This window comes from Procambarus clarkii, unplaced genomic scaffold (genome assembly GCF_040958095.1).
Source record: "Procambarus clarkii isolate CNS0578487 unplaced genomic scaffold, FALCON_Pclarkii_2.0 HiC_scaffold_124, whole genome shotgun sequence".
NCBI classification, from domain to species: domain Eukaryota; kingdom Metazoa; phylum Arthropoda; class Malacostraca; order Decapoda; family Cambaridae; genus Procambarus; species Procambarus clarkii.
Window position 1 is genome coordinate 436,251 of NW_027189157.1, and position 18,222 is coordinate 454,472.

Here is an 18,222-nt window from a genome sequence, read left to right on the forward strand (position 1 = left end):
TAAATAGAGATAATGAGCCAGTTTTAGCTAGTTTATATGAAGGTTCTTATATGTGTGTTACCAATCACCGCGCAAATGCTACGATGCACACTTCACGAGCAGATGAAGTTATATTTTCTGAACTGACCGGAGCACCAGTTCGAGGACGACGTGGTGGTCTTTCCACAGGACCCATGGAACTTGTATCATTCCGTAGTATAGGAGCTACTCGAATTCATACAGAATTGACTCAAATACGCTCAGACATGAAACACATTGAATTGGAAACTATTCAAAATAATGAAACAGAAACAGAAAAAAATGAAAATGAAAGTGGAGTTATCTGTGGATTAAAATACCTTCAACGTTATCATGACGATTTAATGTTAGCAAATATTAACTTAGCATACAAATGTACATCCATGGTAAATATTGAAGAAATTTAAAAAAAAAAAAAATATTGTTATTGTTAAATATGCTTGTTTAATAATATACATTCACCTAAGCCTTATTATTTATTAAACTGACTCTTTGCCACAGGGAAATAATTGTTGTGACACTAGTAAACTAGCTCTCTATAACTGCAGTAATTGGAAATCACCTCAGCCATAAAAAAAACTGGCTCTTTGCCACAAGGAAAAATAACTGCAGTGACTGGAAATCACCTCAGCCATAAAAAAAAACTGGCTCTTTGCCACAAGGAAAAATAACTGCAGTGACTGGAAATCACCTCAGCCATAAAAAAAACTGGCTCTTTGCCACAAGGAAAAATAACTGCAGTGACTGGAAATCATCTCAGCTATAAAAAACTGGCTCTTTGCCTCAAGGACATAATCTGTGTTAGAATTGGAGTAAGTGAAGAATGTGTGTTATGCAATCGGTAAATAACTTTATTCTTCCTTCTTCTTCTTCTTCTTCTTCTTCCTCTTTTGCACTGGGGAAGCCGGCAGAGTGACTGACCGGAGAGACAGAATCATACGTTGCTGATAGAAACAGTCCTGTAAAACAGATAATAAGGCGTAAGTAAGGTTAATATTTTGCGTCTCTTATATAGAAATTACCACTTGATTTGTGTTATCTTACTTAATGTGTCTAAGAATCTTGTCATAACTATTGACTTTAAATAAACTTTCAATTGGAGTATGTGTGTATATATGGATGACTGATCTTACCTGCAGCTGATTGTTGGTTCTGATGTGCAACAATGAGGTTATTATTAGCAGACATCTGGATATAATCGGCAGTGTCCCCCTTGACCTTGACCTTGATCTTCTCGGGACCGACCATTGTGTCAGCCTCAACTCTCGTGGAAATTAGTAGACACAAGACTATTATCTTGAATACTTCCCCTTCCATACTCTTCTGTACATATACAAAACCCAGCACGAGATGCTGTCAGAGTAGCAGGCGCCGGCCCTGTCAAACGTGTATGAGCAGTATATTCTTATTATTCTACTGCAGATAATTAATTCTCTCAAATAGCTGGTTCTGTAGCTGTATGAGAATGAGTTTTCTTGTAGGATGTTGGTTATACTGCTGTGGTTTTGAACACTGTGGTGGCGACGACGGCGACACGCGCCATCTTATATACAGCGAGGTTACCTCAGCCAGACTCCAGGGCGTCCGGTTGTGAAGAACACTTTCCACTATCTTTTTGGTCGAGTTTTATATTAAACTAAGCTTAGGTTGACTTATTCAGCTTGTCTTATCAGCCATAATATTTATTATTTTTTTTTAGATCAGGTGACCCAGAGTACATCATCAACATTAAGAAAGAAGTACCCCCTAATAAACTTCGGTCACACTTACTTCACACTACCATCCATGTTCACTGGTCCAGATCCTAAAAATCGTGTATATTATTACTCTTGTTAACTACTGATTTTAAATCTTCCACAACTCTTAGATTTTCAGGACCTTCAGTGAGTTTGAGTATATCAATCTCTTTATACAGTCTATTTCAGCATCACTACAAAAATTATACAATTACAGAATGCAAACTATAACTAATCCTCTGAGATGATAATATACCTTTATCTTATAAGATAAAACTATAAATTATATCCTTTTCCCCAATTTGAATTATATCATAATGAGTTGGGGATTACAGATTACTTTTCTCCCTGAACACCAATTATTCATCTACTAACTAGGATATAATTCAAAATTTAAAATCATATACAAACTATATTATAATGTTATTGATGAAAAGATTTTTATCACATCAGTTGCTAAAAGAAGATAATTAAATTTTATTTTCACCACACATATATATATTTAAGGAATCTGATATAGATTTATGTCAATTATACTTTTGTATAAGAGGAGGCAGGAAGTTCCAAGGCAATCATAATAGTCATGGTATCATCAAAAAAAAACAACAACAAAAAATTGTCAAGAAAAAATGTATCCATAATGAGAAATTCTTCAGAGAAATAATTACAGACAAAGTGAAGAAAATAGTGGACATGCTTATTAATGTCCATGGTAAAGGAGATAAAATGATTTATAACCTCTTCAATTTAGATAGGTATTGGGAAAAAGTATCCATGGTTCCTTTAACCCAAAATACTTATGTAAACGCCTGTTTGTCTTACTTGAGAGATCCAGTGCACACATATGACGCTCTCATCAGAATGAATGTTTTATCTCACAATGAAAAAGGTGATTACATGTTTGGTCATCCAGTAATATTACATGATAATCATCTTGCTGGACGACAGCTTCTAATTAAACGTTCTCATGTGGATGTGATTATTGGGACTGTGACAACTGAACAAGGATTGCTAAATGGTATCTATAATACTGGTCCGATTACTTGCCAATCAGTCACATGTAGCTTCCGTGAATATCTGATAGCTAAAAAATTTTATAATAAATTTGTACAAAATTGTATTTAATAAATCAAATTATAAAAACTGAAATGTATTTTTGTTATGAAGGTATCCATCTCTTTATACAAAGTAGCTACATTCCAACATTCGGTTTCAGTATCCCAAAAATTTTATCCTTTTCCCCAGTTTGAAATATTTTCATAAACAGTTGAAGATTTTAGGTAAAAAAAAAAAAAATAATACATTCGCTATTATTCCAAGAAAAAAAATGCTTTATAATCATTTCTAAATAAATGGATCCATATTTTTGGCTGTGTTTGGCACAAGCCAGCCATTGTTCCGTAAATTTCATATTCTCTTGTTCAGCTGACACAGTGTTGCATCTGCTCTAGGCAACCAGCTAGCTATGTCGCAACCTTATTATTTAGAACGGGAACTTTAGTTTAGGTGGACGTCACCATGAATTTAATGAATAGTTCAGATTGGAGAATTATCAATTACCACAATACCATCATTACAGCATTAAGCGATTTTTTTTTTTAACTAAAACGAAAGATATAATTAGTTAAACCTATTTCATTTGTTGTTTTATAAATCAAAGAGATATATATTTTTAATTTCATTTTTAATAACTCCTTTACTCTAAATTATTTCAGATTAAGAAAAATATACTTTAGTTACGTGACTAATTAAATTGCGACATATTGGACAGTTACTAAGTTGTAAAAGACACAATTCACAGACACAAAAATGTTGACAGGGTAAAATGAGAACACAACGTTCTTTATCTTGGCAGATATTACAGCGTGTATTAATTAAATTCTTATCATGTTGACAATCGGATGAAACTGTGAGTTGTTGACGTCCTAAATTCTTTATAGTAAAGCTCAATATCTGATCACATTTGGGATCAGATATACAATAAGTAGTTGTATTAGGCTCATTATAAGTCCTGGTTAATGTTACTGTGTCATTATTCATTGAGGTTAAACATATATTTCCAACTTCATCTTTTTCGTTTTGATTATTTTCTTCTATGATTTTAATCCTTTTAAATTTTTTTTGGTTATAATATAAATATCTTGTTATAAAAGCTATAGCTTGATCATATGATTTAAATGATCGTCCAGAGAGTATTACTACATCTTTAAATACTCTTTTAATAATATCGCGTTTGTAACTTTTAGATAAAGTTACTAAAATATCTAATTTGTTCATCATTTGCATAATTATATCATTAGAAAATATTTTGGGGGGATATTTAGTGATTGTAGATGAACGTATATTTTTAATAAAATCAGGCCCTTTCATGATCAATATATAATAACATTGTGTTGACCAACGCCCATGTTCTATCCATGGATCATGACCTTCTTTCCAATTTCGAAAATGCATATTGCAATAGAAACAGATTACTTCATCTCCACGAGGTGGTTTTTTATAAAAAAACCCAGCTTGGGCTAACTCTTTTGGGCTGGGATGTTTTATTGAAAGTGGCCACGAGTCTTTGAAACTAGACAAGCGAACTCTAACCTCACTATATTTTTCATGATGTGGAGTTTTATGCGAGAGTATCCCCTTGGGTAATTTGTTTTTTTGATCTAATTCAAATTCCAAATCTTTATTATACTTAATATACTTGGGTTCTATGAGATAAGATGAAAATTCAATAGGAATATTACCTACTGGTTCGCCCTTCAAAAATGGACATTTAGGGCTTATTCTCCTATGAAATTCACTAAGTTTAATAGTGTTGTTATTTAAAATGAGTATTATATCTTCATTGAAATAATCGTCATCATTTAAAATATCATCCCAAGAATTTACATAGACATAACAAAATGCACAAGCGCATTCTATTCCTTTTTTCAGATAGAAGAAGCCATTAGTTACCAACTCTTTGGGCTTTGGGTTACTTACAGGCCAATTAATAAATGTTTCTAATCGCTCTTGCTCGTATTTTAAATCATTGTCTATACACAGCATCTTTTATACTGATTATTCCTTGTGTCTTTTCTTCTATATATCAACATAAAATATTTTTTTTTTTACTGAATAGTTAAAATAGCTTTTATTTCATCACTAGTAGTTAAAAAATGTATTTTTAATTTTGTTGATTCTTTATTTTTTCTTAGTAAACCTACCTCCACATATGAATTTATATTAAATATATTTATTGGCAGAGGTTTATAATTATTATTATTATTATTATTATTATTATTATCATTATTATCTATTACATATATATTTGCTTGATTTACATTAGCTTCACTAAATAATTTTTGAACTAAAATACTCACACAAGCCATAATATTTTTCATATCTTGATTAAAAGGTGAGGAATATGATGATGGGGGAAAAATATAAAAAAATTTATTGCTTATATCAATTAAATCTGGAATAGTTTGCCCAGATATATACTGCATATTAATATTTTTTTATATACTATTAATGAAAATTGGTTCAACTAGAACCATACACACAAATCCACATTCACATTACAAAGTAATATATATGACACAGCATAAAGTATTCTGTGATAACATATGCTATTGACCTCAGAAACATTGACAGAGTTTATCATGTTATGAATTCAACAAAAATCATCTTAAATAATCATATTATTATTTATGCAACCTTTATTCCCATTTTCTTAAGAATAGAAATTAATTTCTCCTGGTTTCTAAAGATTTCCTGATAAAGTGACACTTTATGTTTAAGAACTTGGTTTTCTTGGATCAGATTATTCATATCCAGCACAAGTTTTTCTGTGGTCAACGTATTGGCAAGTAATTGATGAATCTGTTGGTGGGTCAAGATTAAAATACGGGACCCTTTACTTGCAAGAAGAATTTCCTTCATTGTTGTTATGGGTTGATTTTCTTCACTTGGGTCTTGGGGACAAGGACGCTTTTGGGAAGTTGAAACAGTCTTTACTCCAATCTCGTTTCCTTGGGAAATTCTGGTACGTCCATAGGTTCTGAGTCTGGCGGGTCTGGTACTACTTCCAGCATTTTCTTGACCTATTGCTCCATTTGAATTTACTCCAATGTCGCTTCCTTGGGAAATACTGATAGGTCCATGTGTTCTGAGTCTGGTGGGTCTTACACTTCTACTGGCATTTTCTGCACTGAGTTCATGGGAAGTTGTTGCAACAACAGTCTGACCTACTGTGGAAGATGATGGAGTTGCCGCTCCAGTTGAATTTACTCCAATGTTGCTTCTTTTAGATAATTGCTGTTGTGTTCTGGGTCCTGCTAATTTCGGAGGCAATGGGTCCACTCTAACTCTAGCAGCGAAAGTAGATGTTCTGCCTAAGTCTAAACAAACCGAACCATCAGTTATTCTGTTATAGCCACTGCCTGGGACACGTACTAAAGACCTTATTAGCAATTTCATGTCAAATTCATATGGTGCAACCATTATGAAAAACACTGTGCGCTCTCTTATTATATATGATCAATTGTTATCCACTTCCCTAGAAAGAAACTTCCAACAGACAAAGGGTGGTTGTAGACCAGTTGATGGATAGGTTGGTTGGGTGGTTGTAGACCAGTTGATGGATAGGTTGGTTGGGTGGCTGTTGACCAGTTGATGGACAGGTTGGTTGGGTGGCTGTTGACCAGTTGATGGACAGGTTGGTTGGGTGGTGGTTGAGCAGTTGATGGACAGGTTACTACCGTGAAAGAAAAAAAAAAAAAATATTTGAAAAAGAATAAGACACATACACACATACATTAGTATATTAAATATCTCTGTAGCTGAGAGAGCCGTCTATAATAACCTTTCGATATGATGCGGAAGCCTGGCCAGAAGGTGTGGACCTCTTAGCAGGAGTTGAATAAGACTAACTGCAGTGTTTCCGTCGCCACCTACCATAACTCGCTTATCTTTTGCCCTTCTAGCCCCCCCCCCCCCATCATCCCCAAACTCAGCATTGTTGTATATTGCAGTTGTGACTCAATAATTAGAGAGTCGCTTAGTTGAATGCCGCCATACCATCTTCAAAACTACACTGGCTATAACTTCATTAAAGTAATCGACATATATAAGCTCACCTTTATGATGGATGTGATTGATCAGAAGCTCATGTTCATTTTCATAATAAATATATTTTTGTGATAACTGAAGAATCATCATTTTATACAATTGCCATTTTGATATAGGATATGACATAAAATAAAGCTTGAAAATATCAACAATGTTTTCGTTATTTTTGGGAATTGCCTGCTGATCTTCCTTAGACTAGTACAACGTAAAGTCCCAGTTCTGACTAAGCACTGTGTCAGCTGAGCCATAAATAAGTATTCGTGGCCGCCGGCCATCCACTGACGGCCAGTTCTGACTAAGCACTGTGTCAGCTGAGCCATATATATAGTATTCATGGCCGCCGGCCATCCACTGACGGCCAGTCACACACTCTTCGCTGCTCTTCCAAAGAAAAAAAAAAAGTTGTACGAAAAGCTCTCTTCAGAAAGAACTCACGCTGTTTCCTCAGATGGAATTAGAATGTAAGCTTATTCCTCATACAAATATAATATGTGATATTATTTTTTCTCAAAAGTATCAGACACCTGATGAAATCCAAAACAATTAAAATATACCTTGTCATTTGAAATCTCGGTTAATTACAAGGTTAGTAATGCCTGTGTGAAAATTGGCCATAACACCAAAGATCCTCATCGAGTTGATTTGGCTTATTACACACTGGAGAATGGTGGCAAATCTTTACAAACTCACACTTACTATGAACTTGAACCCCTTTTCCAATCTCTGATGTCTCTTATTTTTTATTTTTTTTTTGAGGGGGGGGGGAAGGTATTTACAAAATTCCTTTCTCTAATGAGTTGACTGCTTACCATCGACATCCTCTTATTTATTTTCAACTATTCCTCCCCTTATAGTGTTTATATGTCTATCCTTCAGATTCTTTTTCTCTGTTAATGCCTCGACTTGTCGCCTGCCTTGAGTCTTATCTTTTGTCCTTTGTTTTGCGTCTTTTAAGTTCGTTTTATCTCTTTTTTGTGTGGTTGTTTTCTCAACAGTTTCAGGCGAAGAAACTTTCTGAGAAGCGATTGCTTTTAAAATGCTGTCATCACCCAATACACTTTTGTACTTAACTTTTAGGTTTTTAAGGAACCACGATTTTTCTGCTTCCATATTAGCCTCGTGTAATAACGCAATCGATTTTAAATTCTTCTTTTCGTTATCGATAGACACAATTTGATTATTATCCTCATAGTTGCTTATAGAATACGTACCATTTATCAGTGTTAATTTACTAATATTGTATAGAATTGGGAAAACGGGTGCTATTTCTATAGCTTCATTTATCATCGGTATGTTCAATATTTCAGATAGCATATCTTTGTGGTTATACATTTCTCTTGAAAAATAAAGGTTTAATTGAATGGAACGCCGAAGAATATTATCGTTTATTACCGTGACAAGATTCTTATAGAACTGGGCGCAGAATATAAATTGGAAGATATGATTTGAAAGTGAAATAAATAATTGCATCATTTCAGATTTCGCCATTTCATTCTTGCAAAACATTTTTCTCATTGAGAGTTTTTCGAATGCTGATCTTAAATACTTATTGTTGCATGTCCCGGCCAAGTAAGCATCGAGCTGAGTAGTGACAGCTTGGATGATTAATGTGAATTTATTCATTTGAGTTTCTTCATATTCTATGGGGTCCACCGAAGTCTCATCATGGTTAATCATCGACAAATGCATTCTTGTCTCACTTAATTCTGAAAGCATTTGTTTGTTGGAATCCTGGAGACTATCATTTGTCTGTTGAATGGTCAACAGGTTAGAAGTTATTGTTTCATTTTCTTCTTGTAAGGTCTTAATATGTAAATCATTTTGTTGTTGTAAAGCCAGTATTTCATGAATATTATCAGAAGGGGACTTACGAATCACGTTCAAGATAATGTAATAAAAGCGTTGTACATTATTTGCATTCAAATCTTGCCTTATTTCCTTCTGGAATAATGTATATAGAATAGTAACGAATGCATAAACTTTTATAACTTCCTCATTCGTTCCTTTATGATCTTTTTCCAGGTCAACAATTCGTTTGTTTATATTTTCTTTAACTAAAACTATTGATGCCACCGCGTCTATTAACAATTTAGCAACATAATTAGGTTCGTCTAATTGACGTTTTAAATGATCATTTTCATTTACATAAGGTATTATTTGACGTTCGTGTTCATATACTGTTTCATCGATAATATTATTTTTAAATTTTTCTAATATTTGATTAAATAAATTTCTTTCTTCCTCGTTAGTAAAAATATTAAGAATATTATTATTTTGGCGTAGATCATTATTATTAATATAATTTAAACGGGAAATCCTATCTCTAATGTCCTTTTCACGTTCTTCGTGAATGTAGTTATCACGTTCGGTATTTAACTGATGAATGAACTTATTTATTATTGCTTCAATTTGTGATTTTCCTGTTGCTTTCGATTCATTATCATCATTTAAAGGAAATATGCTTGAAAAACAATGAATTATATCGCTATTCGATAATGTAGGTTTTGTATAAAGTTGCTCTAATGTTTCAATATTATATTTATTTGCTTCATTTATATGCTTTACTAATGTATTATATTCATCATACTTTATTTTTTTAGAATTTTCACAATCTAGTAGTTTTTGTTGGCATTCTTGAACATAATTGTTTTGGGATACTAATAAATTATTATATTCTTTTTGGTCTGATTGTTTATCATAGTTGCATTTTTGTAAGGCTTGTTGGCATTCCAGAAATTGTATATTCTGGATCCTTATATCGTTTTCACATGCAGCTAATTTTAGTTGGTATTCCGTAAGAGACATTAAATTTGTATTTATTTTCCTATTTAATTCTTCTCGTTGTTGACGACTTATACTAGTATTATTTGAATTTATTAAATCAGTTAGTTTTTCTTTTTCATCAGCTAAGTCTTTTATTTGTTTGTCTTTGTCTTCGGAGATATGTTGAAATTGTCTATCTTTCTCATCTAACATAATTGCATATTCTGTTTCATACTGTTTCTTTTCATTATCGTATTGGATTCTAAGCTTCATTTGATTATCTTGAAGAGTTGAATTTTCCTTCTTTAAATTCTCTATTTTATTTTCTTGGTCTCCTAATTTCTCTGTAAGTCTGCACAATAGTAAGTTCTAAATTTCTCACATTTGTATTTAAATCTGTTATTGTGGCATCTTGATTTCCACATTTAATTTCTAATTCACTTTTTTCATTCTCACATTCATTACATTTTTTATTCAAAAGAGCTATTGTTTGTTTTTGTTGATTCTGACTCTTAAGAGGATATGTTTCGGTTATTAATTTAATATATCGATCAGAGATAGTAAACAAATGAAGCATTTTATTCAATAATAGAATTATTCTTTTATCATCATCATTCACAACAACAAAATTGTTAATAAGAGTTTTTATGAATATACGTTCTCTCAAACCCGAGGAACCATTGTCTGGGAATGTTATAGTATTCAAGATTTTTTTAACAATTTCACTCATTTTTTTTTAAATTATTGATTTAATATAATTCTACGATCAGGTGACAATTACCTGATTCTCATAGAAATTGTAGGGGACGATGATGGATTGAGAGAATTAATTGGAAGAGGAGGAGGAGATGGTGGGTGTGTTGAGTAAGTAGGAGGAGATTTCGGAACAGGAACTTTTTTGGATGCTCCATTCCCTTATACCCCTTCTCAACATAGAAATTTGTTTCTCCTGTTCTTTAAACATTTCATACAAAACTGACAAATTTTGTTGAATAATATGGTTTTCATGTTTCAGCTTATTAATATTCAGCAATAGTTGCTGTTGTGTTCTGGGTCCTGCTAATTTCGGAGGCAATGGGTCCACTGGAACTGTAGCAGCGAAAGTGGATGTTCTGCCTGAGACACATACTAAAGACCTTGACAATTGCATGTCATCAAATTCATATGGTGCAACCATTATGAAAAACAGTATGTGCTCTCTTATTTTATATGATCAATTGTTATCCACTTCCCTAGAAAGAAACTTCCAACAGAAAAAGAGTGGTTGTAGACCAGTTGATGGACAGATTGGTTGGGTGGTTGTACATCAGTTGACAGACAAGTTGGTTGATTGGCTTGACTAGTTTGTGGAATGGTTGTTTGCTTCTTCAGTTCCGCCAGAGATTGAATAGTACTGCTTGTTTGTTCACTTTCACTGTCTAGAAAGTTATATCAAGAGGTAGTATGTAGTGTAGTGTGCTTGGATTGCGACTCTACCACTAATTAATCTATAAACTGTGTTCTGCTGCAGGCTACCTTAGTGACACTTTTATACTACCTTAAAGACAAAAAAAAAATAGAAATATGTATTTTGAAAGGATACACACACACACATTGGTATAACTAAACTACAACTTTTCCTCATCTGAGATTATATCTGGGGAGAGGAATAATATTTCGTCAATAATAATTATAAGGTATTTATTATAGGAATAATAAGATTTGAAATTCATATATTTCCAGCCGGGTTGATAGATAGGATACATTATGTTATGTAAATGGTCTAAAATCATCCTTATTACTGTAGGTGTGGACATATTTTTGTATCCAACACAACTTTCTTGACAATGATGTTTTCTAATTTCTTAGAAGAGTCTTGGGTATGAAGTATTTTCAATATGGTCTATCCAAGTGACTGAGGTTAACAATATGTTGGTTGTCAGGTTGAAGAAGCTCACACACAGCTGTACATTTAGTATAGTGTAAGATACTATATACCAAATGTCGATTCATAATATCCATATTATTCAATGTATCCCACAGTGATCTGGCCACAACTTTAGCAACAACATAACGTTCTCCATCATACCGCTCAATGTCTTCCCTTTCTCCAATTAACATATGAACACTTTTACTCCCAGTAATTAAAAAAAATTTACCATTAATGTATCTGCCACTGAAATGAGCTGATTCACCATTCACTTTAGTCATACAAACTACTTTAGAAGTAGTAGTACTGAGATCTTCTAAGCAATATTGTTTCCATAGATCATTTGTTTCCGGTTGTTTATCATCCTCATCACCAATACCACCAGTAAATTTTTTATTGGCAAAGATCACTAAATCAAACTGTCCCTTAAACTCCAAGAGTGTTACACCACGAGGAACATTTTTTCGAACTTCAGGATCATTGTTGTAGATTGTGTCATCAGGGCCATAGCAGTTGACCTTTATATCATGAAGAATAGCAGGGCCGTCTTCAGGGGATAGGATTCCATGTGGGACATTTGCACTTATTCTTTTTATCTTCTTTTTTTCTTTCAATGTTTTTAAAAGATTTTCATACCTACAAACAAAAGAAAAAAAAAATAAGAAGTAATAATTTATTGGGGTATGGATATTATAAAAATATATATATGATATATATTATTAACATATTATAATAATGATACTTACAATTCCGAAGACTTTAAACTGTTTTCAGCATAGCAAATCATCTTCTGAAATGATGCTCCAAATGTATCTGGAAGTTTTTCTTTCATCTTGTTTTGGTATATGTTATCAAGGGTCATCATTAACATATTTATAGAAAGTGGTGAATCCATAGTTGTTGTATATGTCAACAATTAAATAATATTAAATAGTTATCACTATGGATATATGCATGCTGCATCAGACCACTTAACACTGAGGTAATAATACTGGGCATAACGCTTTTATATACTTGAAGGCGATTTAACTCACCCCTCCCCCTCCTCCTCTTCCTCCTCCTCCTCATCCTCCTACTCCTCAAGTAAGAATTGAAAAGATAGATATAAAAGAATTCAACTGTCAGTTACAACCCTAGTCCTGTGCTGTATCTAGTGAGTCCACTTTGATAATAATATAATATAATTATATTGACTTAGTTTGGGTAAGGTAGGGTCTTGTTTGGTCTTACTCTAATTATTTGTCCTGCATCACCTTATACTATCTTAGATAAAAATGTTGATTGATCAGTTAAGTTACATATGCCTTAACATATTTTTTTTTTTTTTTTTTTTTTTACATTCACAGATTTGAAATAGATCACCATTATGACTGAGTGAACCCAACCCTACAGGCAAAGCAATGAACCCCAACGAAATATGGGAAGCTGAATCTGTAAAGACTGAACTCAACCCTACTAACCCCAATGAAATATGGGAAATTGAATCTGTAAAGATTATGTTAATAAAACTTGAAGAAATACTACTAAAGTGGGGAATAAAATATGAATTATTCATGAGACAAAACAATGGAGTCAAGCTTGAAAATACCTATCAAGTGATTTTGATGTCGAAGGCCTCATCACAGGAAAAAATTGAAATAGACCATATTAAAGTAGTATTTCAAGATGATGGATTGGTTTTGTTTAATGGGTGTGATAACAACTTACACAAATATGTTGTGTGTGAGTATACCCTCATCCAATTAACTATCCGTAGTTTTTTTAAATATGAAGAAAAATTACCCACTACTTTGTACATACGAATTTTTAAAGATGAATGGGCATCCAGCCCAGCGTGGGATAACTCCAAACCCACCTTCACGTATATAGACAGTCTTCACAATACCGACATATGACAACTTGTACTGACACTCACCGGAACTAGTGCCAGCCATACTGACATTATCATCTTACTTTTTAATTATACTACATCTGTTCCCATTCTGGGCTCACTTTTTATTTAGTGAAAAATTACAGTGAAATTAAAAGGTGCCCCATTCCCCTACCTATGTACACTAGAATAATAAAGGCAAAATTAAAAAAAAATAAAGCAATATATTTTATAATTCATACACACTTTTATTTAGTGAAAATTACAGTGGAATTAAAAATGAAATGAGGCAGCCTTCAACTGTTCGAATTTTTTTTTTTTTTTTAAATCAGCAATCTCCTGCCAGAGGTTTGTATTCTTCTTCTTCAGGTCGGTGATGTACCCACGTTAGTCACTGTGCGGAAGTTTTGAATAACATTGGCTCTTTGGTCCCATTATAAATTAATATGACTTCCAAGTGGTTGCACATATCAATTCCTCAAAAGAAAGGCGGGTTGTTTCAGCCTTCCAACTCTTTAATTTCATTTTTTAAATCATCAATCTCCTGCTTGAGGTCGGTGTAGTTCTGCTTCAGGTAAGTGATTATTTTTAATAACTCTTGCTCTATCATCTTCAATAGTGTGTTGTTCTGATTGATGTCGGTGTTGTTCTGCTTGATGTTGGTGATTATTTTGCTGATTAATTGTAACAACTCTTGGTCTGTCTTCAAAAGTATTGTCTCATTCTGCTTGATGATGTCGATATTATTCTGCTTGAGGTTGGTGTTGTTCAGCTTGATGTCGTGGATTATTTGTAACAACTCTTTCTCTATATTCAATATTAGTGTCTCCTCTTCCTCTTCCCAGCAGAGTTTCAAGTTTTTTTTCAGCGTATCTTTCTCCATCCTGGGGTTCATCTGAGGAGAGAGCATCTCGGACTACTTTTTCTTTGGAAGAGCAGCGAAGCTGGCCATCAGTGGATGTAATATAAGAGTGAGAGTGGTCGGCGGCAACGAATATTTATATATATGGCTCAACTGACACAGTACTGCTCCGGGCAACCAGCTATTACATTACTAGGTGGACTTCGCCGCCATGAGTTTGATCACAAGGTTTTCAACACTTTATCTAAAATATCACTTTTAAAAATGTTGACTTCAACCTTCAACGGTCCAAAAATTTTTTATTAAATCAGTATTCTTCTGCTTGAGGTTGGTGGTGTTCATCGTTTTTTCTAATCAATATTCTTTGGATTGAGGTGTATTGATGTTCTCTCTGTGACATCAATAAGCATTGTTTCCATTTTTTTTCAGCGCAGCTTCTTTACCTTAACTTGTGGGCGACAGAAAGTTAATGAAATTGGGGAGTATGACTGCTACGGGATGCCCACTCACGGATGCGATCCCACTATTGCTCGACACCGGTGCTTTTGGCTGCTGGGTTGAAGAAGTTACGTAAAAAAGTGAATTTGAATTAAAAATTGCCCAAATACTAGAAAAAGGTTGGGGCCTGGGAGCCTTTTGGAAAAATTTGGGTTGGGGTAGGATAATAAAATAAATTAATTTGTGGAAATAATATAATATATTCAGTATCTCATTCTTTTACCTTTTTTTACCCCAATTATTTATTTAGAGTGACTAACAACTACTATTTTCTGATTGAACTGTCCATTCATGCTTATTTTGTAAAAGTATTTTCTTGGGGAAATAAGCCACCACAATGCAGCCAACAACATTCAGAAACCGGTTTCAAGGTTCTGTTATACAGGCATTCCTCATTTTTTTCTCCAGTCTGTGTGATTTTATCCATGATGGCTTCTATCTTCTTTAGTGTCTGTCACTTCGACATCTCTTTTTGGGAAGTTGCGGAGCTGTGTAGTAGCAAATAACAAAGACATTAATATATTCTCTACCGAATAAATTTTAACAGAGCATAGGAATTCACAGATAAAAAAAAAAAAAACTTTGAATCACAAAAAAATAAATAACGTACAACTGAAATTAATCCTCTTACAAATACATACCTGTGCCTGTTGTTGTTTCCTGACCGAAGACACGTTCCTCCACATTCTCCTGCTTCTCCCATTCCTCCCCTGACTTGGTGTCATCATCTCCATCTGAAGACCATGGCCATTTGATTTTTCTAGAATCAAGCTTCCTTAGTGCCTTTTCTTTCTTCTTCATCTTTCTCTTTATGGCCTTATTTAGTACCAAGCCCTTTAGTTTGTCAATCAACCGGTCACTTTCGAATGTGTCTGAGGACGACGATAAGGACGACGATGAGGACGACGATAAAGACGATAATGAGGACGAAGATGAAGAAGATGACCTTGCTTTTACCGTTGATTCAACCAAACAAGACATTTGCTCAAGTAAGACAGATGCAGCTTGACCTCTTTCAGCTTGTTCTTTTGCTTCCCCAGAAGAGTTAGTAGTTATCTCGAAACCCTTCATCAGTTCGGAAACAAGGGGTGGGGGAGGATAGAGGGAGGAAAGAACGAATAACAATAAATTAAAATTACTATTATAATTGTATTTTACTGTAGTATAATGAATAAAAAATCAATCTCTAAATGTTAATTTACCTGAAAGAGACAAATAATTACAAGTCAATCGTTTTACACTATACTCTCTTTATATGTTTCCAAATGGCTTAGGAAGTGGTATATTCTGACTTGTTCCTTCAGCTTCGGCTGTACCTGATCATTGCACACATAAGTAGTTAATATAGGCACTGCACACATAAGTAGTTAAAATAGGCACTATAACAATAAGAAATACGAGTGTGTGGTTTTTTTTTATGATTTGATTCATACACTGAACTGGTAAGGAATTGATTATTGAAGCTTGTTGTTATGATGGACTAGATGACTGCATATGGATCAATAGTTAAACTGTAATGACGCCCGCCACTACCCTACTGAATGATAAACTGCTTAATTTCAGTAGACTGTACACCTGACACTGGAGCTGGAGAGAGAGCAAGGGTTTGTGACTCTTAAATAGGCAGAAATTCTCCTTTTATACCACTATCCCATCCCCCTCCCTCCGCCATAGGTTGCTGAATCAATACAAGTTATTTTCATTAATATTTTCTATATTTTTATTAATATAGGCCGATTACTAAATTCTAATTCTGATTATTTTGTTAGATCATAAACACATAATTTAATGGATAAGTAGTATATAATCAAAGGCTGAATGTTTTCTTAAAATCTTTCTATTCTCTTTCCCTCTTTTTTGGGAGTTGAGTTAATTTGCCTACTCCCTGACCTGCTACTCCTTTTTTTAATTTTTTTTATTATTATCCCCCCCCCCCAAAAAAAAAAGTCCTTTTTATCATCCTTCTTTTCGTCTAGCATTATTACATCCTCTTCTATTTCCTTTTCAACCTCCTTCTTTTCTTCTAGCACTATTGAACTAGTGTCATTTATTGGTTTAATATCCTCATTCTTTACCTTCAACTGATGAACTGGTGTCATTTATTGGATTAATATCAACTTCCTCTTCCAATTGCTTTCCATCTGTTCCTCTCCTATTCATGAACTGTTTTCCTCTTTGATTCTTTTTCAGAGTCAATATTTCATTTTTTCGTCTGTCTTGGGTATTTAATTTTGATCGTTGTTTGGCATCTTTTTGTTTTGTCCCCGAATCTGTTGTTTTATATGTTTTTGATGTTTTTGTTGTTTCCTGTGATGAAACTTTCTGAGAGGAAATTGTTTTTAAAATGATTTCATCGCTGATTACATTTAAATACTTCTTTATTATTTGTGTTTCAATAAACCATTTCTTTTCTTGTTCAATATCATCACTGTTCAATAATGTAAGTAATTTTAAATTGTTGTCCTTGTTATCAATAGACACTATTTGGTTTTTGTAAATTTCATCGTCGTTAATGTTAATTTTTTCTCCAATCAATGTTAAACCCTTAATATTATATATAATGGGAAAAACAGAAGGGGTTTTAATAGCTTTCTTTATATTTTGGGAGTTTAATAAAGCTGTTTTCATAGTATCGATGTCATATAGGTTTTGTGAAAAATATAGGTTTAATTGAATAGAAGGCATAAGAATTTTATCGTTTATTACCGTAACAAGATTTTTATAGAACTGGGCGCAGAATATAAATTTAGAAATATGATTCGAAAGAGAATAGAATAATTGTTTCATTTCATTTTTGGCAACACTATTCCTACAAAATATTTCTTTTACTTTAATCTGATCGAATGCTAATAACAAATATTTTTTTCGGCACTTCTCTGATAGGTAAGCATCGAGTTCATTAATAATAGTTCTGATAATAGAAGTGAACTTTTCTACTAGAGTTTCATCATAGTCAGAAGAAACGTCAATTGTATTAATCATCGACAAATGTATTTTCGATTCTTTTAATTCAGAAGCCATGACTAACATTTTAGAATTCATTTCTTTATTTGTTTGTTTTAATATCGAATTTTCTGATTCCTGCATTTGTTGAATGGCTAATATTTTAGAAGTATTACCATATGATTTGTGAATCACTTGCAAGATAATTACATAAAAGTGTTTTATATTTCGTATGCTAAAATCTTTTTTAAGTTCGTTCTGATAAATTGTATATATAATTGTAATAAAAGTATATACCTTTATAACTTCATAATTTGTTTCTTTTTTATATTTGTATAAATCCGCAAGTTGTTCTATTATCTTTTCTTTAACTAAATCCATAGATGTAAGTTCATCTACTAACATTTTAGCCAAATAATTTGGTTCTTGTAACTGACGCTTTAAAACAACATTTAAATCAACATAAGGCATTAATTCTTTTTTGTGTTTTTCTACTATTTCATCAGTAATATTA

General features: G+C 33.0%; 1 protein-coding gene across 1 annotated transcript; it reads right to left on the bottom strand.

The window, feature by feature from the left end:
* Window positions 1-7,360: 7,360 nt before the first annotated feature.
* LOC123753547 (putative leucine-rich repeat-containing protein DDB_G0290503) lies at window positions 7,361-13,469 on the bottom strand. Its single transcript, XM_069320357.1, has 4 exons — window positions 13,336-13,469; window positions 11,843-12,171; window positions 8,256-9,970; window positions 7,361-7,387 (listed from the first exon to the last, which is right to left on the bottom strand). The coding sequence occupies exons 1-4, from the start codon at window positions 13,467-13,469 to the stop codon at window positions 7,361-7,363; spliced, it is 2,205 nt and encodes a 734-aa protein (XP_069176458.1).
* Window positions 13,470-18,222: the final 4,753 nt, after the last annotated feature.